Below are 23,290 nucleotides of genomic sequence, written 5' to 3'. Positions count from 1 at the left end.
ACAAATTTTACCATTTTCAATTACATTCCTCTGCATTTCCCATAAAACCAGTGCAGGCGATGCAAGTCTGTCTGGGCCTGATCGAATCTTACATTGGTGCTAAAAATGACAAAACCAGTCGTTTAGCCTGTTTTCATTTCATCGATGTGTTTGAACACCACTGCATTTCAGGGGTTCAAATTTTTGGTTCATTCTGATGTTCTGCTGCCTTCTTCCCAAAAGATAACCAGTAAAAACAACATAAAAGAATGAAAATAGTTCCTCTGTTTCTCTCTATAAATACATTTATCAGTTAGGGCGGGAATGAAGGCTTGTATACATTTGCGCAAGTGTTTGTGTAACAACACTATGAGGAGTGTAAACAGGTGAACTGACCAATGAGAGATCAGTTTTACTGACATGTGACTTGCATAAACATATTTTTAGCACACTTTGAAATGTTGTCCTGTGAAAGCGAACCAAACCAAGAAGAATATGTAAGTCCCTTGTAACAAGTCCCTGTTTCAGAACAAAGCAAACGATTTACAGGTCCGAAAGAGCCAGACAGAGCTAGATTGTTTCAGAACTTCAACAATCAGCAGTTATAATAGTAATGCTATTAGGATCACAGATTACGCAATTGTTCGTCTTTAGTTGTTGTTGAAGTGGGTCATATTACCATGAAATAATGATTTGCTTTTATCCCTTGAGTCAGATGGAGGAGGACGGCTCCAGCGCTGAGGCCTCGGCCAAGTCTTGGGGTTTCCGCCGGAGCACCATCGCCAGACGGGAGTTCCTGGAAGCCGTCGGCTCGGTGGACAGCAGCCCTCCCGCCCCACGCCGCAGAGGTCGAGGCAGGGGTCGCGGCAGGGGTCGTGGCCGAGGTAAACGGGCCTCTGAGGCCGGCGTGAATTCTGTAGCCTCCAAGCGTGGTCGTGGGGGTCGAGGACAGGTGCTGGTGCCTGCGCTCACACCTGCATATGAGAATGAAGATCAGGTGAGTGCAGAAGAGCTGCAGTGTGTCTCTGCGGAACTGAAGTCAGACGAGGAGCACGTCAGTGAAGGAGTTGTGTCGGATCGAGCTGAAGACAGCGATGATCTCAATCTCCAGGAGATCCGTAAGCGTGCGGTGGCTCGACGGCTGCAAGAGCTCAAGCATGGAGAGATGGGTGATGTGGAAGCTACAGAAGATACGGATGTAGAGCTGCCATTACTGATGGAACAGGAAGATGCCACGGTTATCACTTCAGCTGGAGGAATGATGTGTTCTTCCACAGATGGAGCGGCAAATTCTGTCACCGCAGCAGAAGCCCAGAAGGCCATTGAAGGGGGAGGAAGTACTAAAAGAGCAAAGGAAGACTGTGAGGAAGAGCATCAGGCTGAAGATGAGGAGCAGTTCTCTGATAATGACACTGAGAGGATGGACCAGGAGGCTGTGTGTTCCTTGTGTCAGCAGAGATATAATGACAGGTGAGCGTCACATTGACTTCAGGGTTTGATTGTAGGGCTGCAACAACTAATCGATAAAATCGATAATAAAAATCATCGACAATGAATGTCATTATCGCTGTGCTCTTTAATGTGTGATATGTTTCCTCAGCGCAAAATGTTAATTTTACGGTTATATCCTTATCTGTAAGTGTTACAAATTCACGCGAGTATTTCCATTTTGCGTGAAGGCTCGTCCTGACAGTCTGCGTTAAACTTTAGACTTTACTGAATGAGCGCCGGCGGGCAGGATATGGAATAGTGTTTTGTCAATAAAATAAAATTAAAAGAACATTGGGCTTTTTATCCGATAAATCAAAGAATTAATCTGCCAACTAATTGATTTATCAAAATAATTGTAATTTGATTGTGTAGTTTGATTTGATTTTACAATAAGACCGTGACTCTAAATGGCACCAGTTTGAGTGACATGAAAGTAGTGCTGCTTTTAGTTACCCGGATATTGTGACCGACCAATCAGAATCGAGCATTCTGGAGAGCTGTGTAATTAATTGCTGGATGTTGTTGAACATTAAATGGATAGTTCCTCCAAAAACTCAAACTTGACCCTAAAGTCTTTCCATACTCGTATGATAGGTCAAATGTTCTATTTTCCAAATTTGATATTTTGTTTTTAAGAATGAGCGCAAGATGTTTACTACTTAAAAATAGTAGATTTGAGATTATAGCTCTAATTTTATTCTCAAGAAAACGTGAGAACATCCAGCCTCCAGGGTCTGGATTCATAAAAATCATAAGAAAACTGTTGAGAAGGAAGACTTTCATAAGAATGTTGCAAGTGCAATTCTTGAAAAATTCTTAAGAGGTTCTCAATTTTTTTTTCTGTACTCGAATCACAGTAATGTAAGTGACAATTTAAAACGGAACTCAGTAAGATTTGCGAAGCTCCCCCTACAGTTTCCTTCAGTGAATCACGCTGTCGTAAATACTCCAAGCACAGCTCTGGACTACAACGACTACAATGCTCACCAGCGCAATAGTTTTGCAAATACAGTACAAGAAAGAGGAGGTGGGTAATTTGCAAATACAGTACACTTGATGGAGGTGGGTAATTTTCGAAATTGTCTTATAAAGTCATAATATATACATTGTTTTTGAATTACCGTAAAGCATTTTGTCACTCTTGCGTGAACGTGAACATGAGGCGAGATTGTTTCGGGTCGGTGCAGCTCAACTTGCAAGTGCTGTATTCTGGCGTAGACGTGCCAGAGGGGGTTAGTGCTCGCCTCAAACACACCACTACAAGTCAATTAACCATCTTAAGGACTTAGAAAACTATTTATGAAGGTAAAAAAGTTACTTAGTTCTGCTTTAAATGCAGTCAAACTGCAACAATTGCAAAGCAAATCACAAATGAGCAACATCACACTGAGTCAGCATGATTTGAGAGGTGTAAAGAGTACCTGGAAACCATACTTGAGTAAAAAATGACTCCACTACAAGATACAAGTAACTAATTCCAGTACGACTTGTGTAAAAGTCTTAAGTACTGTTAAAATCAGATACTTTAAGTATTTTACTCATGCTGAATGTAGGCTCAGAGATGCACTAGTCCTCAACACCTGAGAGACATGCTGATGAAAATAAGAAATTGATTTGTAAGATGAGAAATCATGTTTATTTTCTAAAATCAAAATAAAACTGAACCTCAATGTTGCAATAAATCCAATAATATCCTTCAAAACGGTCTTGTTAATATTGCGGATAAATAAAACAATGTTAAGTAAAATTAAATAGTCAGAGTCTACTGTATGTGCTGGTTTGAGCCTCATCACCAGCTGCAGTCAATTTCCTCATCTAATAAATAAAACATCTGCGATCAGCATCTACCTGCTAATGCACTCACATTCATGTAAAGTATCCTTGTTGACAAGTTTTGGGTTAGTAAAGGCAAAATGCACAAGGTATAGTACCTTCAATGCCCTTAGATGGCAAAATTGCTTCTTTATAGCAGAAATAAACTGCTGCAGAAAAAGTTAGCTGCCATGAAAAATGTAATTTGTAATTGCATTACTCATCACAAATGCAGTGGAGTAAAAAGTACATTTACTTGTTCAAAAATGTAGTCAAGTAGAGAGTAAAAGTTGCCAATATCTTTGATGCTCAGTACAACTACAAAGTAGCCAAAAAGATACTTAAGTACAGTAACTAATTACATTTACTCAAGTATACAGTGGCAGGTTTATTAGAAAGCTAGATCAGAAAACAGCTGGAGCAGAGGTTAGGTGTCTTGGTTAATGGTTGTGGAGTGTTAATTGCTCACAGTAGAGACGCATCTTCAGCTGCTGCAGATCAGATGAAGTTCAACAGCTTCACCTGTAAATACCAAAACCATGTTGCTCCACAAGTGTTTTATGCAAAATCAAGCAAATGCTGCATTATCATGCTATCATAAATCGAAAAAAAAAAGCAAAAATAATATAACAACAATTGACAATATAATTATTTTTTAATAACATGAAGCACGATTTAAAATGTATATATGATCAGAGTCACTGCTGACAGACTGATTCACCATGTCCAACACCATTGAGTCATATCAGCCGAATCAATCGCATCCCGACTCAGTTCAATTTCAATTTTTGTTCTTTTCCTCAAACATTTATTTTATTTTTACCTGTTCTTTTTAATATGATGCATTACCCTCATTCATAAAGCTTCTTAATGCATTTATTGAAATGTTCATATATCGATATTGCCGAACTGTCTGTCAGGTTGATGATCTGCTGTAGCTTGTGTCGAGAGTGGTGTCACGTGGACTGTGTCAGCAGCTCAGAGGCCGGGGCTGGTGTCCCGCAGAGGAACGGAGAAGAGTTCGTCTGTCCCTCGTGCTCTGACCGCCAGGACAACCTCAGCAGACAACACCAAATCAGCTCATGCCATGCGGTAATTTGTTCATTTTCTGCGGTTCAGTCAATGATTAGGTGTAATAGAGTTTAAGCTTCAGTAGAAATACAAAGTCTGTCTAAAAGATTTAAAACCCGAACTGTTCAGTCTCCATCAGTGACTTATAAGGAAAGTGCATTTCTATGCTGAATTCTCACCTGTACTAAGAAGGATTTGAAGGGATAGTTCACTCAAAAATGAACATTTTTAATTTTCTCACCATCATGTCCTCCAAAACCTGTGACTTTTGTTTTCTGTTGAACACAAAACAAGATATGCTGAAAGTCTTTCGTTGTACAGACAAATGATCTTCTTTTGTGTAAAAATAGAACAATAGGTCATTTTAGTCATATTTTAGTAATCTTATTGAAAATTTAGAAACTGAAAACTGTAGACATTTTTAGCCATAAGGTTATTATTGATTAACATTCGAGTCAGTCTAGTCTAGCCATATCCAATCATTTTTTGTCATTAGTCGAGAAAATAGAGAAAGATTGCTGTGGTGTTCCCTTTTGACAAAAACTTCAACACCCCTACTTCATTTTTAGCACCACCCCTCTTTTGATCTGAATGTCTGCGCAGGAATGCAAACATGTGAAAGTTTGTCCTATAGTTTTTAAAAAAGCCTTGTAGCTGTCAGAAGTCCTCTGGATGCCACAGAAAATGACTCTATCTAATCGGTGTGTTGTGTCTCAGGTGGGTGTCGAGCAGCCGCTGGAGGAGGAGGTGAAGATGAAGGTGGAGGAGGAGGTGAAGGTGGAGGAGATAAAGGTGATGGTGGATGAGAAGGTGAAGGTGGAGGAGGATGCTTCTCCTAAATGCATTGGTCCAGGCTGCAGTAATGATGCTCTGCCAGAGTCGGTGTACTGTGGTCATCAGTGTATTGTGCGCCATGCAGCGATGACCATGAAGTCTCTCTCTGAACCCAAAATTGAGAACCCAAAACCTGCTGCTCCACCAACTGAACCGTCTATCAAGGTAATGATTATTTCCTCCCTAACAGAGCTGTCTCTCCGGTCTGTGCTGCAAGTCATAACGCAGGTTTTACAGAGGGAATGTGTGGTTTTCTTGTTGTCCAATGCCGTAATTCTGAACTAGGGATGGGCGACATCTTATTGTTTGTGATATAAATTCTCCTCAAGATAAAAATTTATCTCCTTGCGATAATAACGATAAGTCTAGTTGATGACGTAGTTTCGTGCGCGACCGATTCACTGTTCACGTGCGGAGTGAAAACAAGCATGGCGGAAGGCGGACGTGAGGCTGAGGAGGAGCTTGTGTTAAGCGAGGAGCTACCTCCACAATTTGGAACTGGTTTGGTTAGAGAAAATCAGATGCGGAGCAAACTACCGTAATCACTGTAAACAAATGTTCAATGCAAGAGCCGTATGCTCTATGAGCAGTCACTTACGCCATCATCACCCGGGTGTTGATAGCGCGCGAGCGCAGGTGAGACCTGAACATCTCACGTTGCTATCTTTGTTAAACTAAACTCATTTAAACCTTGCCAATTTAAACATTCAACCGTACGACGCCAAAGAGAAATCACGCGCACTGTGAGGAGATTTGCATGTACACAGAGAGCTGCATCACAGCTGTGTTTTGTAAACTATTTGAAAACATAGTTGGGATTGTTACTTTTTGATAGTGTTTGCACTATTTTTACAATTTGTTCCATGGGACAAGTGTTGAAAATTTTTAAACTACCTAATTGGTGGTATCATGTTCCACATACGTATTATAGTTACACTCTAAGAGTGTGTTATTGACTGTTTCACACTGAACTTCTTTACTTTATCAGGTTATTTTAACATGTTCGTTACTTTATCAGGATTTATTTGCAGTTGTACTCTGTTGTAATTTTGAAACACAACCGAAGACATGGTTGGTGATTGTTACTTTTGCTGTTTGCACTATTTTTGCCACTGTTTGCACCATGAGAGTATAAATAAATACAGAATCTGTGTTTACATTTTAAACTTGTAATTGATTTTAATTATTGTGTAATTGTTGTTGTGTGATGTTTTTTAGCACAGTCACTGGAACACAACTTAAACACATAACAATCTGCTATTTTACAGAAGAAAATTTTATATATATATATATATATATATATATATATATATATATATATATATATATATATATATATATATATATATATATATATATATAGGTATCGTTATCACAATAAATACCTTAAATTATCGTGATAAATTTTTTAGACCATATCGCCCATCCCTACTCTGAACTTTGATGACGGCATTTTTCATTTGCGCCATTTATGTATGTATTCATTTGTCTTTCTGTATTAATGCATTATAAAGCCCGTTCACTGTTATATGCCTGATGCAGTTTCTGTGATGAGCACATTGACATGAATGAAGGGAAATCATTCACTCGTTCTCATGCCTTTCTGTTGAAGATAAAAAAGTCATTTTGTAAAATGTTTAAATGAATTTCCACACCAGGAATATTGGATCCAGTCTCTTTACCAAGGCATCTGTTTTGTCTGATATCCAAAACTCTCAGCAGAGTATTGTCTTGTACCCAAAACTATGTTAACTAAAAGTCCTCTATCAGCCTGGGAAGTTGACAGAGGAAACAGTCAGTTAGCAGGAAGCAGGTGGCTTTGTCAAACCAATATAATAAAACTCAATGTGGTTCATTATCCGGAGAGTTTTTTTCAAACACACTTGTAAGAAGTGCAGGGTGACGGAAATACGATTGAGTAGTTTCAAGCCAGCTATGATAAATGAGAACTTCAGGCAAGTACAGGTCTCTGCAGGACATTAATGATTGATGGGCGAGGCCATAAACAGAGGGGCGTTTTTTTTTTTTGAGCGTTTCCTGATTTGCCCACGTCAGAGTGTTGATTGGGGTTTAGGGGTGGGGTTGGGTGAAGGGGTTCATTTTCACTGCATGATATATAAACACCCACAAATACAGAAACGGCCACTTTTGTTCTGCAGAGACCTCATACTCACTTCAGGATGAAGCAAAGCATCTGACAAGCCTCTTTTTTTTTTTTAATAGTTTAATCATTGAATAATGAATAATGAATAGTTTAAGTAGTGATGCACTGAAATGAAAATTCTGGGCAAAAACGAAAAATACAGCATGCACTTGTCTGACAACTGAAACCGAAAACAACAAACTTTTCTTTAATAATTGTAAATTAAATTCATGAATCTAAATTGGAAAAACTACAAGCTATCACAGTTTTATTGAAAGTAACAATACAATTTGATAGAAAATTAAAGGGTTAGTTCACCCAAAAATGAAAATTGTCATTAATTACTCACCCTCATGTCGTTCCACACCTGTAAGACCTTCGTTCATCTTCAGAACACAAATTAAGATATTTTTGATAAAATTCGATGGCTCAGTGAGGCCTCCATTGCCAGCAAGATCATTTCCTTTATCAGTGCCCAGAAAGGTACTAAAGAGATACTTAAAACTTTAATAATATAAAGTGATGAGAATACTTTTGTTGCGCCAAAAAAAAAAAAAAAGACTTTATTCAACAATATCTAGTGATGGGCAATTTCAAAACACTGCTTCATGAAGCTTCGAAGCTTTACGAATCTTTTGTTTCGAATCAGTGGTTCAGAGCGCGTATCAAACTGCCAGAATCACGTGATTTTAGTAAACGAGGCTTTGTTACGTCACAAGTGCTTCGAAACGTTTCGAAATTTCAATGGTTCATGTGACTTTGATACACGCTCCGAAGCACTGATTCAAAATAATTATACAAATAAAGTCCTACAAACCTGATTATGATTATATCTAAAACACTAGTAAAGTAATGAACTCGGCAGCTCTAGGTTAGCATCATGCAAATACAAAAAGATGAAATATGCTACACAACATCAGGCAAAGACATGTAAACATATTTCCACTTTAATTGGAAATTATGCAAAACAGTGCAAAAATGCAGTAATAGAAGTAATCCGAGCCTCAAACTGTGAACAGCAAATGCAGCCTCAAGTCAAGAACAAAGTTTTGCAGGGCTATACATTTAATGTAATTGCTTTACACAGAGAAAATTGAACTGCTTTTATTCAACTAAAGGTGTCAGGTTTCTCTTGAACTCTTTGAAGTTCATCTTTCTGGCACGAGAGATGGTTCCTCTTCTCATCCAGAACATGAGATACAGCTCTGAACACTCCCTCACTCTCTGTGCTGGTGCTTGGGGCAGAAGAATACCTGTGCGTAAGACAAGCAAGCAGTGGGAAGGGATCTTTGTTCATTCAAAGGGATTGTTGCTTCTGGTTCAGCTAGATCAGGGAAACTTTTTTTAAAAGGGGCCAGATTCAATGCTGTGGACACACATGGGGCTGGATACATCTCATTCATATACATATAATATATATAAAGAGCTGCACAATTAATCGTTAAAAGATCGTGATCTCGATGCAAACACCCACGCAATCTCATTCCTATATGACAACGATTTGCCTGTATCTATTAAACCTTTCAGATCTGTGTTTTCGCTGCCGCTGAGCCAGAGAGAGCCGTTGTCATGTATAGGTATCACGAATCTTGTCAAGCATGCCAGGAAGCGAGGAAGCGTGCACCTCATCACTTGTACATGTCTGTTTCTCTGGCACACTGGTGTCTCCTTCACCAGATTCTTCCATCAACTCTGCCTGTATCATTTCCCATGCACGCTGCTTTTCCTTTGCGTCATAGTAATGTTCTTTAAATCGAGGATCTAGTACTGTTGCAGTTGCAGTACAGTGGGTTGGACTCAATGCCTTGAAAGCATGTTTACAGCCTTCAGACCCTTTTTAGCTGTTTTTCCACCTCTTCTTCAAGCAGACACTTCAGTTCTATCATAATTTTTTTTTTTTGTTGTTGCCCTTAAATGTATTGCCTCGCTTATTAAAGTGTTCACCATATCGAAAACCTTCTAGATGTTTATCATCAAAATCTTGAGCATAATTTTGATTAAGTTTGATGATGATGACATGAATCCCTTACGAGGAGAATTTAAAAGTTCACTGCATTCACTTTTCATGAAAAACAAAATGGGTGACTTCCTGTTGGGCAGAGCTTATATCTGTGTGAAAGTTGTTTGACTCAATGAGAACTATATATGTGTAGCAATTCATACATATTTGTGAAAGAAATCATGTAAATATATGCACCACACATAAAATGGGCTGCAGAGCCTCCCACCCCATCACACCTATTTATACACCTTTTTGTCTGGCATAATGGTCGACGACTCTGACGTGCCAAATTTCATGATTTCTTTTGACCATGGGACCCTGAAAGCCCCTGAAACCTTGGGGGGAAAAAAAAAGAATAATCCTTAGCAAAACTGTCAATATAGAAAAACGTTTTTGACAGTATTGACCAGTGCTAAAAGACACTTGATAATGTAGTTTCAGACACCACTACAAATGACTGAAATGAGTGCACTATATAGGGCAATTTCAGACATAGTATTGGTGGTGCTTTTTTTTTTTTTTATTCATTGTAGCTACATTCAAGCTTGCACCTGAGGAACAGTCCTGACAATTTACATGCAGGAGACTGTTAAGGTCACAGTAAAAATAATTTAGGACAGCAGGAGAGGGATGCAGAGCGTCCCTGAACCTGCTATAGTCCTGCTGCAGGAGGTGTGGGGACTGCAGATGTGAACAGAGCGAATAAACTACAATGTCCATAAAGTAAGACACCTAAGACAGAGTTACAAGGAGACAGAAGGACAGCTGATCGTCTTCCAGTGTCAAACCATGTACCAAACCAGACGTGTTCAAGAACCTGCAAGTGTTTGCTGGAAGAGTGGAATAAAATCATGCAGTCCATGAGGATCAGATGAACTGGGGGATGTAGGACTTATGGAAAAAACACTTTTATATTGTTTTTGAACTAAATTATGTGTGTGTACACAACCACCCTATTGTGGTAAAAGTCCATCCACTCTGTTTTTTCCCCCCTATAAATCTGAAGCAGTGTTTTAAAATGAGCCATTCAGGAATGTGCTTCAATGTGACATCACATTGCATAGGCCCCACCCACTACTGGTGAATCTGCCCTATTAGCTTAGCTCCTCCCCTGAGTGAGCTGTACACAGTCAGCATGTTTATCTCCTCGCCGGAGCATTTAACAGCAGCATTCAAGTAAGAAATGTATTCTTATTAAAACTACTGAAGTTATTTAATCAAAAGCAGTGAGTGATTTTCTGTTTTTCTTTTGTTGTTTGGTTCATATTAACAGTATCCGCTTGTTAAGTCGTGATGTATGGAACGTCATTTCTGGGTCCAAGCCTCAACTCGTTTCACTTGAGAATGCCATCTCGACGGCTGTTTATGAGCTCTATTTATTCATATTAAACATTTTTACATTTTAAAAAGTTAAACATTGAAAATACGGTAATTTGGTATGGAGATAAAGGTTATGATTATAATTTTTTGGTAGTATTACACCACATTGTGTGTATATATTGGCACCGTTTGTTGTTTTCTTGTAGTATGAGATGGAGCGTTTGGACCCGGAAGAGCTAACAACCGTATATCACACTGCTGTCAATTTAATACACAGGTCTAATATACATGTGATTTCTTTCCCTGCTGTTTACGTTCACAGACATAACTAACTATGTGTGTTTTTGACATGACCTTGTGTGTATCTGACAGTTTAAGCTCAATAAGATGTGAAAGAGAACTTAGTTTAATACTTACGGGACACGCCGTCTGACAGGCAGCTTTCTGTGCCCGTGCTTCAGATGTGTGCGCTCAGAAAACCATATATCAGAAGTTTAGACTGATATACACAGTAAAATCCCCAGATTTAAATCAACTCTGCTCGGAGAACATATGGTCCCGCTCTACATAGAGATAAAATAACACTGAAGCAGAGTTAAAGGGCACCTATTATGCAAAATTCACTTTTACATGGTGTTTGACCATAAATGTGTGTTGGCAGTGTGTGAGCAAAACCACCCTAGAATGAGAAAAATCCACCCAGTGGTTTTTTTACAATCTCAATAATTCATAAGCACTGTCTCAGAACGCCCTGTTCTAAGATTGCTCTCACTGTGACGTAGAATTGCGCTAAGCCCCACCCACGTGGTTTGATTGACAATCTGGTTTTGGCATAGACCCCGCCCCGGTGATCGGTCAACCATCCTCCATTGTTTCAACGACAGCCGGTAATGTCTCCTAAGAAACATAAGTGTTCTGTTGTGGGATGTAATAATGAACATAGTAGTTTTCACTTACTTCCGACATCAGAGCCACTGAAAACGCAGTGGATGGATTTTATTTACGAAAGAAAGGCACCACTCAAAATTCCAAAATACGTTTATGTTTGCGCGAATCATTTTTTGACTGACTGTTTTGAGAACGAGGGTCAATTCAAAGCAGGTCTTGCTTCAAAGTTAATCCTCAAGTGTGGATCGTTGCCTACTGTTCGCGATCCAACGTCACCTCCAGAAGAAGTAAGTGTATTTAATGTTTTTTGAGCAAATAGTCATTTCAGTCGATGTCAGCGAATTCAATAACAAATTCGTCTAAAGTTGTTGTCGTCGTCGTAGAATGTCTGTGTATATAATTTAAACCTTGTTTGTATAGTGTGTAAATATAATTTCGTTTGTACTTAGCAAACGTTATCACAGTATTTGTGTTTGTAGTTTCAAAAAATTGCGCGAACGTTATCACAGTGTGTGTGTGTGTGTGTGTGTTGCACATCCATAATTGCAAAGGGGACGCGATTAAAACTCTATAAGTACATAAATGTATCAAATAACCATTCAGAGACGTCCTGCTCCATTCTCAATTGTGTTTCTTCTGCCGGAGTCTCTTCATCATCTGGGTCTGATTCCGGTTCAAACATGTGCGGCTAAATGCCATACAAAACAGCGGGTCTCTCACTCTCAGCCATTCTGCTTCTACCGACTGTTTATTGCCATAGATATGCAAGTTACGCCCTCATCCAAAGGCAGGGCGGGGATATGCAGCTCATTTATATTTAAGGTGGTACACACCAAAATAGCTCTTTTTAAAACAGGCCCCAAAAATGACATTTTCAAATGGTTATAATAAATTAACTGTGGGGTATTTTGTGCTGAAACTTCACAAATACATTCTGGGGACACCCAAGACCAATATTACATCTTGTAAAAAGGGGCATAATAGGTGCCCTTTAAAGTTAATGATATAATATGCTGTTTGTGGAGTTGTTTAATCAGATCTTGAGAGATTTAATGTCTTTTATCTTCAGTTGATTTCATCTAAGACTGTGGCTGGAAGTCATTTGTAGTTATTGTGTTTCTCTTCTGTGATTCTTGTTAACAGCAGGTGTTCATCACTAATGCTCAATCATAACTTAATCACTTAATTATCTCAACTTTAACTCTGCTTCAGTGTTTAACACTATATAGAGAGGGAATATATGTACTCTGAGCAGAGTTGATTTAACTCTGGGGATTTTGCTGTGTAGCTTCAAAACGCATGCAGATAATAAACATTGATGATGATGAAGAACTACAATGTCACATGAGCGTGGCCGCAATATAGATGATATTATAATAAAAACCAAACAGATGTTTTTTGTTTTTGGCAGAGTATCCAAGACATGAGCTGTATAAGCTCCACCCTCTTCTGGATAGGGGGTGGGAGCAGAAGCTCATTTGCATTAAAGACACATGCACCAAAACAGCATGTTTTTGCTTCCACTTAAAAATGGGTGTTTACAACATGCTATAATAAATGATCTGTGGGGTATTTTGAGCTGAAACTTCACAGAGACATTCAGGGGACACCTGAGACTTATATTACATCTTGTAAAGGGACATAATGGGTCCCCTTTAAAGCAGCTGCTGCCGCACCACTTACTGACTGCTACTTTTCATATTTACCCCTGCTCTGTTCAGGGACCTCATTATTCTATATCTGTCTGTGAAACTTTAGTTTGTCTCAGTTGCTGAATCTTTTTATGTTCATACAAATATTTACATGTTAAGACATGCAGTTGAAGTGAGAGGACATTTCTTTTTTTGCAGAGTTATATATATATATATATATATAAGTGAACAATTGATGAGTGTCACTTTTTTAAAGAATGCAATGCATTTCAATGATTAATAAAATAAAAAAAATATAGAGGTCACATTTTCACATCACATTTTGAATCACGTTGAAGTGAGTGTTTGTTACTCTTGTGTACCCAGTGTTCACTTTTATGCTTTCACATTTCAGAGTGAGAAACGATCATTTCTTGCAAAGCTTTTCAAAGTGAAGATCAATAAGACGCCTGCACAGGAAGAGCATGTGAGCAAACAAGAAGAAATGGATGAAGAGTCACGGTGTTCAGCTAAAGTCATTGAGCCTGTACAGCCAACCACATCATCAGCCCCTGTACAGCCAACCGTATTATCGACTCCAGTACAGCCAACTGTATCATCGACTCCAGTACAGCCAGCCGCATCATCATCTCCAGTACAGCCAACCGCATCATCTCCTGTACAGCCAACCGCATCATTCAAGTCCTGTACAGCCAGCCGCAGCATCATCTCCTCCTCTAGATTACAAACCCAGTATGTATCATGTGCTCTCTTCACAGACACAAGGAGATGCTTTCTCTCTCGCTCTCTCTGTGCTCGTTTACATGCACATTCTTAATAAGCCACCAGTGCACATGCTTTTGTAAACATGTTAACTCTTTCCTTTATCTGCATACAGTCATTTTCTGAATACAGTGATAAACGGCTTAAGCATAAACCGATCGAACACAGCTAGGTTTTTGCCATTTACCCCAATTTTGCCCAGCATGTAAACACCTTAACCTGTGTTTTAAATCTTCTTAACCCTCTGGCCCTCTTCAGTCATTTTTGACTGAATAATTTTATATTTTGAAATGTTAAAAATCGTAGCTTCGTTGGAATGAGATGACACTTGGTGACTTTTGTCACATTAGCAATATGAACACACAAAAAAATCAAGGACATGATTCGGACATGTTAAAAGGTTGTAAAAAAAGTCACACTTACCTTCTTTTTGGTCAAAAATGGCCGACATAGGAAATGAGTGGGAAATACGAATATATATACGAAAACTCAGAGAATCTTTTGTTGGTACAAACTACAAATCGGACACTGCAGAAAAAAAGTGCACAGCACTGAAGGGGGGACACTCTAAAATGCCAAGAGTGCAAAATACATACCCAACCCCCTGACCCCCTCCCCACACACACATATATATGAACTAGCATGACTATAAGACAGAGCAAGTTTATACAAATGTGTGAAATAAAATCAAAAATTCAGCCACAAAGCAGTAAAAAAATGAACAGCAAGAAAGAGGTTACACTCTAAAACACAGAGAGTACAAAACAGAAACACCCACACAAACACACTCACTTACATTCACAGACAAACACACATTGCATAAGTTTTTCTTTTTTTTTTTTCTTTTTTTACTCTCACCAAATGGCACTAATCTACCTTCAAAAAATAAAAGGATTTTAAATGCCTTTTAACATGGAATACTGCTTCAATTTAATAAAAGAATTTGTATTTTCCAGTGGGGAAAAATAGCTAATAAATATTGCACAGTATCATAAAATACCCTCAAAATTGTTATATAATAATCAAACAACATTATTGAACAAAAATATTATTACATTGGTTTTCCTGTAAAACAAAAAAGTTACTTTTCAAGGCTTCGGTCACAAATTGCAAACATGAGAACACAATCAATCTGTAATTTTCCTACTGACCTTTTGAAGTACTCTGGAGTTTTAATGCATTATCTAACATCACTCGCATATTTATCACAACACAATTCACAATTGGAAAACTCAAGAGTCGGATACATGGATATTACCTTTTCACGTTCAATACTGATTTTTTTTTTTTTTTAACTATTATAAGCACAGTTTTCTCGTGTTGCTAGGGTTATTGCTTTGCATATAAATCGGTAAAGCATTTCAGTATAACTGACTTTTTGGTAGTTATCAGCGTGTTGGTGTGCATGTAAACATGCTCCCTCTCTCTCTCTCTCTCTCACACACACACACACACACACACACACACACACACACACACACACACACACGCACGCACACGCATACTCGCCTCCCCTCAGCTCAGCTAATTTTGTCATTGGAGTGACAATCATTGGATGATCATATTTCACAGATTTAGTATTTACACAGATTCTTCCATTGAAAATTCATCAGGTAATATTCATCAATCTTATTGATCTGACTGCACTGACACTATTGAATGAGAACTGAACTGAGCTGGATTATGACATCAATGTTTTCTCCAGAGCTGATTATAGCTGAATTAAACTCAGTCTATAATTAATAAACTTTACACAGCCTTGAACTGAACTGAACTGGATCAACACTGAACTGACTTCAGCTGAACAATGACAGTATTTTCTTTTAGAGCTGCTGTACAGCTGTCATTGATCATTTACCTGCTTATCCCTTTAAAGCTGCTTTGAATCAATCTGTGTTGTATAAAGCACATTAATATAAAGGTGACTTGACTTGAATAGGGCAAGAATCTGGAAGGATGCCTTTTCCAAGATGGGCTTGAACTTGCGTCACCTACATGAACAACTCCCCACAGTGTGACCACATTACAGACTTAAAAATCTTACACAGTAGTTTATGAAATAAGGGCACATTTAGGGTGTGATCGTTTGGAGTGTTCAAATATGGGCCAAAAACTATGCGAACCACGCTCAGACCCCTGACATTGTCAAAACACTGTTACATGGACTCACTGGTCAAATACTAGTATCCACAGCTAAGGTCAAGGGCTGCCACAGTTTGTCATATTTCATGTCAACATTTGTTTAAAAATGTTTTTTTAGGAGACACATTTCTTCACTAATAATTCTTCAAAAATCCCAAAAAAGATCATGCACTTATTTCTATTTTAATGTTTAAAAATAACAACAAAATACCTCCTTTGTATGCACTTCTACAGCATTTCATCTCTTTAAAGCACCAGCAATAACAAATGAATTCAGATCCTCTTGTTTCGCTTCACATGAAGCACAAACAAGGACATTTGCACATACAGACGGCACCAAACTACAAAACAGTGTCTCTACCATTAAAACAGGGTGTGAGGTCTTGAGAATGTGTTACAGTACAAGTCTGTCATTTCTGCATCACAAGCTGCTACAAGCATCACAAGTGCTACAAACTTCCATATTCTGTAAAACGGGTAGCATCACTTCTGGTTCAGGTCTTTTATATGTGCTTTGTTAAATATAGAGCTGTTTTACTTAAAAGGAGTTGAGCAAAGAAAGTATAACCAGTGTCCATCGCAGTTTGATCTAAATCTAAAGTTTTTATTTTTATTTTTATTCTTCTCACTAACAATCGGATATTTAAAGTGAATAAAATGCCAGCAATAAAGACAACTAGCTAGGTTAGCGATTACCTTAAAAGTCTATAGATATCGACGTCAGTTCATGCTGCCATTAACACTTTCTCAGACAAGCAGATGCGATGAGACTAGTTTTCCCGTCTTTCATACGACGTAAAGCCCATTCTAATTCATTGAGTTTGATGCAGAGCTATTTGTGTGGCAGACACGGGCCGCATTTTGAGAATCGTGTTTGAAAAACCGATTACAAGTACACTTTACCTTTAACTTGTGGACAGTGGACAGTTGGATCAGGAACAGATCACTCTATTTTTAGGATAGACCACCATTTCTGTTTCACACCAAAACTCAAATGTTGACAATGGTTAGACTGGTAAACACAGTAGACTTTAATTATGCATTTATGGTGAAATTACTAAATTTTCTCATTCATTTTGAGCACAAAGTATGCTGTCATTTTATGGTCAGCAAAAGTAGACTCGATAAAAATAGAAATGTTCTGCAGTGCTCCTGCATCGTCCATGTGCAGCGTGTGAATGCTCTAATCCTGTTAATATGAGCTCCTGAAAAAACATGTACCGCATACGTACTGCTCATGTGAGAAATCCTGCTTGAGTAGAATCTAAATAAGTCCAGAAAAGCACCTGTATATGAGAACTGGCATGTTTTCTAACACAAGGCTTTTCTATAAATCAAAACTCTTGCATCTGAATAAATGAGAAAGCTACACAACACATAATCATGATATCAGGAAATGAGTATGGCAAAGTAGGTTGATCTGTAGGGCCGCGGCTCACCAAATCTGTGGTGAAAAATGGTGATTGTCCTACTTGTAAAGTTGAGCTCTGGAATGAAACCTGTCCACTTTCTCATCTGTCAGCACCAGAAACGCATGGATCATTTCACTTATGAATTCCTCTAGCTGACCTCTTGACCCATTACCCACTAAACTCCTTAAAAACAGTGGTGAACTGCTTTATTACTCATGAATAATGTCCACAAACTTTTAAAACTGCAACTGTTAGGCCCCTACTGAAGAAAAGTAATCTTGATTCTTCTGTGAACTACAGACCAATCTCTAAATGTCCATTTATTGTTCATATAATGGCACCTATACAGCTCAATAACTCTCTATGACATTTTTACACAGACATTTTATTGAAAAGATTTTGTTAAAAGCTGAAGTTTACTGGATATGTTACTGTAGTTATTTGTGCGACAATACACATACACATATTTTTAGGTCATTACATTAAATCATTATGTACAGTTGGGTTGTTACAGCATTGTTTTTTGAACACATAAAAGCTAAATGACTGAATAGACTCATCTTTGATTGTTAAATGATACACACGTGGTGTCTTGACCTTAGAGATCAAACCAGAGTCTAGCAGTTCTGAGGTGAGCGACCTACAGTCCCAATTTTCATAATTAGTCCCAAAATGGGCTTGCTTCTTAAGCGTCCCTACCCAAACTTTTAAAATACATAATCAGTTGTGTGTGTTTTAACAAATAATTCATATCTTTATATCATTCCCTTTATTCTGTTTATATTTTTAAGCCATTAAAGACAAAGATGAAGTTGTGAGCAGTACCAGTACACCCCAGAGCCGACCTTCAGATCTGACTCTGGATGCTCCCCCTTCTGAAAAGACTCCTGCAGCCCCAGTAATCAAGAGGTCCACTCCAGGAAGAGCAAAGAAAACCATGCCAGGCTCTCCACGACTGGAGCTTCTGAAAGGGGCTCTCAGTAAAAGCCCTTTAACCTTCACTAAAAAGCCTTCTGAATCCAAGGCAGCTGCTGAGTCCAGCAGAGCTCCAGAACTTGTGACCAGCAGAGCCTCAGCGGAAGATCCTGCTGTGGACAGTCCTCTCCTGATCAGACAAAACATCCGTCGCTCTCTAAGTCAAATTCTGCTCAGAAGGTTAGAGTTTCACATGAAACTTTATTGCATTATAAGTAATTTTATGTAACTTATGGCTTTGTAGTCCACTTTGCTTTAAAATGATAACTGGAATTCTATATTTAATCCACATTCAGTCGTTTGTGCGCTAGTCCTTGTTGCTGCTGCTGCTTACAGAGGTTTCTAATCTTGTGATTATCATCTTCTTTAGGTTAAATCAGAGTGATGATTTAAACATTTCTGAGAATGAAATTGAAAAGCTGGCTGTGGACATGGAGAAAGAGCTGTTCAATATGTGTTACACCACAGATGAGGAGTATAAGAATAAATACCAGTGTCTCATCCTCAGCTTGAAAGATCCCCAAAACAAGGTTATTTTATGTGCATTTTCTTTGTATTTACTTCATTTAAATGTTGTTTCATAATGTGTGGAGTCTTAAATTTATTCTAATATGCTGATTCTAATATGTTTTCAGGAACTTTGTCATCAGGTTTTGAAAGGAAACATACTTCCAGTCAGGCTCGTTCATTTGAGTCAGCAGGACATGACATCTGTTGAGGTAAAATATTGGATTGGTCACAAAAAAAATTCATGTAAAGTAAGTCGATGTAGAGCGTTTTGACTGTTTTTGACAGGAAACCGCTGCTGACTCTTCTGCAAAGGAGGAATCATCATCCCTTCGTTCTGTGAAAATGGAAGAACCTCCTCCTGCTCCTCCTGAGGAAGTGATGAGTGTAGAGACCACACAGCCATTGAGCACAACCACTCCCTCAGTGAGTTGAATTTTAGACAAAGTTAGCAAAAGACTTTGACAAACACATTGCAGATCATCCACTGCAGCTTGACTACACAATCTCCGAGTGTATTAGGGCTTTTTAAACTGCTAAAACACAGTGGCATTTCTCTTCCTCTGAACAATCAAGCAATAAAGTCTTTTGTCTATCCTTAGGAAGAGAAACAGTCCCTGTCTCAACCGAAGCAGACTCCGGCGAGGGAAATGATCTTAGATGCTCCAGACCTGATCAGCAGCATGTTGAAAGACACAACAACAGAACATAAACACCATCTCTTTGACCTTAATTGCAGGATATGTACAGGTATGACCTTCTAAAACACATAATGAACAAAAAAAACTTCACATGCACTGCCTGCTTTAAAGGTGCTAAAGAGGATCTTTTCGTCGACTGAGAAACCAAAGACTGTTACTGAGTTTTTGAAATGAGCGCATGCGAAAGAACAACCCCCCTCTTTCGAAGGAACGCCTCCCAAAACTCGTAAACACTCGTATTGGAACACGAGTGTTTACCACCGGCATTCGCTGTGTTGTGTTAGTGGATTCATTATGTCGGACTCACCGCAGGTAACTCATAATCTGCAGTTGTTACTCCTGTCTCCTGACAAAAACATTGCATGCGGCGCCTGTGGAGTGTGGAAAGTTACTGGAGCGCGCAGCCACGCTCGTCTCTCACAAGGAACGTCATGGCAGTGATTGACAAGCCAGAGGGCCAATCCGCGCACGTCTCTCACAAGGAACGTCACGGCAGTGATTGACAAGCCAGAGGGCCAGTCGTTTACGCGATGATCGCGTAAACGATTGGCTGATGTTTTTAAGGCCCTACCTCGTGCACAGATGATGTATATTAATATTATTCCTTTCAGTGCACCTAATAAATAGTCTTTTATCAGTTAGTAAAGACAGTTTCAAGTAATATTGCAAAAATGTATAAAACAAAACATCCTCTTTAGCACCTTTAATGGAGATTTATGTCTTTATGTCAGTAAGGTATGGGAGGCTGTGCATACTGTAGATATTACAGTGTAATTAACCCTTAAATGCATGACTTTTCGCCAATCATTCTTACATATTCGGTCTTTATCGACCCGGATCTATATCTAACACGGAAGGATCTCTACCTGTCGCAATAATATAAAACTCCTCTGATATTAGAGTAACAATTACAGAAGAATAAAATAAATCGTATTTTGTTAGTTTTTGGAGCTTGAAAGGGCTCCAGTTTGAGCAGATGTTTTTTGCCATCCTCACTGTCCTCGTCAGAGCTAATTTCCCAGTAAATTCAGCAAATAATTAAAGTTTTATGTTTGAGGTCACGAATATGAGCCCATTCGCGATCTCAAACGTATTCTCAAAACTATGTAATTTTCAACATCTTCAAAATCAATAATTTGATCGCTAACAGCTTCATCAGATTCATCCTGTGAACAATTACAGTCATATTTGATTGCGTTCAGTACTTGCTCTGCAGTAAATCTTTGAGCCATTTCATGTTTTTCTTATTATTTTGTTTTCTGTCTGAAATGAGTCATCACTTCAGCATTGCGTTTCAGACATTGCCTCCTTGTGAAATAAAGGTGAATTGCACTTATTCCGTCATCTAAGATTCAATTATTGTTGTGCAGAAAAAATATACATACACTCATACACACCTCGGGTCGTTTGCGACCCTATACAATTTTTACAAAAAATGAATGCAAAAATAGGCATTCTTTTATAATTTTATGATTTTTTTCTTGTTATATTCTTTATAATGAATTGATTGAGGAATACCAAGAAGGTTGATGTCTAACTATTAAAAAATGAACAAGGAGGAGGGTAGTGAATGACGTCCCGGGTCATTAAAGAGGTTAAACATGCATTTAAGGGTTAAACATTATTTATTATCTGATAAAACTTGGTGGGTTCTGTTATACCCAGTACAGGTGTTGCATGTCAGAGCTGTTACTATATATAGAATGACTTATGATATGTATTAAAATATATACTTTATATCTACTTTACATATATTTTAAAATGATTGGATCACTGTATTGACCAATCAGTATCCAGAACAACAGCTATATGTAGTATATAAGTATTGCAAACCACAGCCTAAACAAATAGTCCCTGCAACTTTCTTCCATAACTTGCATGTCAAGCAAAAGGCCAGAGATAGTCAAAAATAAAAACAGTTTTGAAGTTGCTGCCCTGCCCCATACTTAAAAATGTCTTACCTGCAGGCCAAGTATCAACTGATAATGATCCTGCAACCAAGAAGCCCAAGATGAAGACAGTGAAAGAAGACACAGAAAAGGAGAAATCTCCATGTGTTGTTCAGATGAAAGATGAAGCACTGGATTCACCGGCACTGGACTCTGATATCATTGAGTCCCCTGCGTCTCCCAATGCAGAGGACTTGGACTCGAAGTTACCATCAGCAGATTTCTCTCCTGTTTTGATTCCTTCAGTTCCCACTGTGTCCATCTCTAGAAGAGATCCCCGTACAGCACAATACCGACAAACTCTGCCATCATCTGCTGGCTCAGAGTTTGTCTCACCCCCACACCAGCATCCGCCTCCAGTAAAGGCTGTCATGGACCCTCTTAAAGAGACACTGCCACCACATGTGTCTGTACATTTGCCTGCTCCAATGCCCAAATCTATCCTCATGAAACCTTCGCCAGCCTCACTGGACACTTCATATGGCTCAACGACAAGGTGCATGCAGACATGTTTTGGATGTAACTTTAACAATGAATAATACTAATAATATAATTAATTGTTAACCTAAATGGCACAAATATTTCTAATGCATTCTAATCATGTGGCTTTCTTTTTCAAGGCTGGCAGACTGCGATAAAGGAACAAGGCAGTTTTTATCTAAACAGAACATTTTATGGAAAGGCTTTCTTAACATGCCAACGGTGGCCAAATTCGTCACAAAGGGATATTTAATTTCTGGCTCTCCTGACTTTCTGAAAGAGGTTGGCCTTTTTAAACATAACTAAATGATTATTATTATTATTATTATTATTATTTTAATAAGATACATTTTCTTGGGTGTTACATGTATGCATTCTCTGTTTAGGACTTACCAGACACTATACAAGTTGGAGGCAGGATATTACCTCAGACTGTCTGGGAATATGTTGATTTGATAAAGACATCAGAGGCAAAGGTAAGCCCATGACCTCAAATGCATTATTAATAACATCAATAAAATAATAATTATATTAAATGCACATTATTTAGATAAATGCCCTTGATAAAAATCCATTTGCACTATTTCTTTGAATACAGGAGCTGTCATTAATCCGGTTTCATCCAAGTTCTGATGAAGAGGAGGTTGCATACGTGTCCCTGTTTTCATATTTCAACAGTCGTAGGAGATTTGGGGTTGTTTCTAATATTTGTAAACACATCAAAGATCTTTACCTCATTCCGCTGTGTGCAAAACAGTCCATCCCTGCAGCACTGCTTCCCATAGAGGGACCAGGTATATCATGCGCATATTACATACTAGGGGTGTGACGAGACAGTTAGCTCACGAGACAAGACACAAGATTTTTACACTGTATTTTTAAGAAATCCTCAGTGATGAAATACATGACTAGAAAAATAGTCTGCAGGTGCATTTGAAATGTTTTAACTAATTATCTTGTAATTATTGTCCTTTCAGTTCTTCTTTCTGAGTATGAATAAATCATATGCAGTAAAAGACAACAATACTCAAACACTGTAAAAGGTTTTGCCACAAACTCAAATGACTGACTGGCTTCTTTCCTGTATGATTTCATATGAGTCTCTTCAGACCTTAGATCTGTACATGATTTATGAGCTTCTACAACTTTTGACCTCCTAACTGAACTCCT

General features: G+C 38.4%; 1 protein-coding gene across 1 annotated transcript in view; it reads left to right on the top strand.

The window, feature by feature from the left end:
- Positions 1-23,290, top strand: part of si:ch73-181d5.4 (death-inducer obliterator 1) — a 31,539-nt gene that overhangs the window by 3,179 nt on the left and 5,070 nt on the right. Inside the window, 14 exon segments of the mRNA XM_048177520.1 lie at positions 695-1,449; positions 4,203-4,374; positions 5,071-5,352; positions 13,587-13,754; positions 13,756-13,924; positions 18,300-18,663; positions 18,854-19,013; positions 19,119-19,202; positions 19,279-19,416; positions 19,593-19,740; positions 21,659-22,136; positions 22,261-22,402; positions 22,507-22,596; positions 22,719-22,914. Coding sequence (XP_048033477.1) covers positions 695-1,449; positions 4,203-4,374; positions 5,071-5,352; positions 13,587-13,754; positions 13,756-13,924; positions 18,300-18,663; positions 18,854-19,013; positions 19,119-19,202; positions 19,279-19,416; positions 19,593-19,740; positions 21,659-22,136; positions 22,261-22,402; positions 22,507-22,596; positions 22,719-22,914 — 3,346 coding nt within the window.

This window comes from Megalobrama amblycephala, linkage group LG24 (assembly GCF_018812025.1).
Source record: "Megalobrama amblycephala isolate DHTTF-2021 linkage group LG24, ASM1881202v1, whole genome shotgun sequence".
In the NCBI taxonomy this organism is placed as follows: Eukaryota; Metazoa; Chordata; class Actinopteri; order Cypriniformes; family Xenocyprididae; genus Megalobrama; species Megalobrama amblycephala.
Note: the sequence above shows the minus strand (reverse complement) of the source record. Positions and strands in the feature narration are given on the sequence as shown.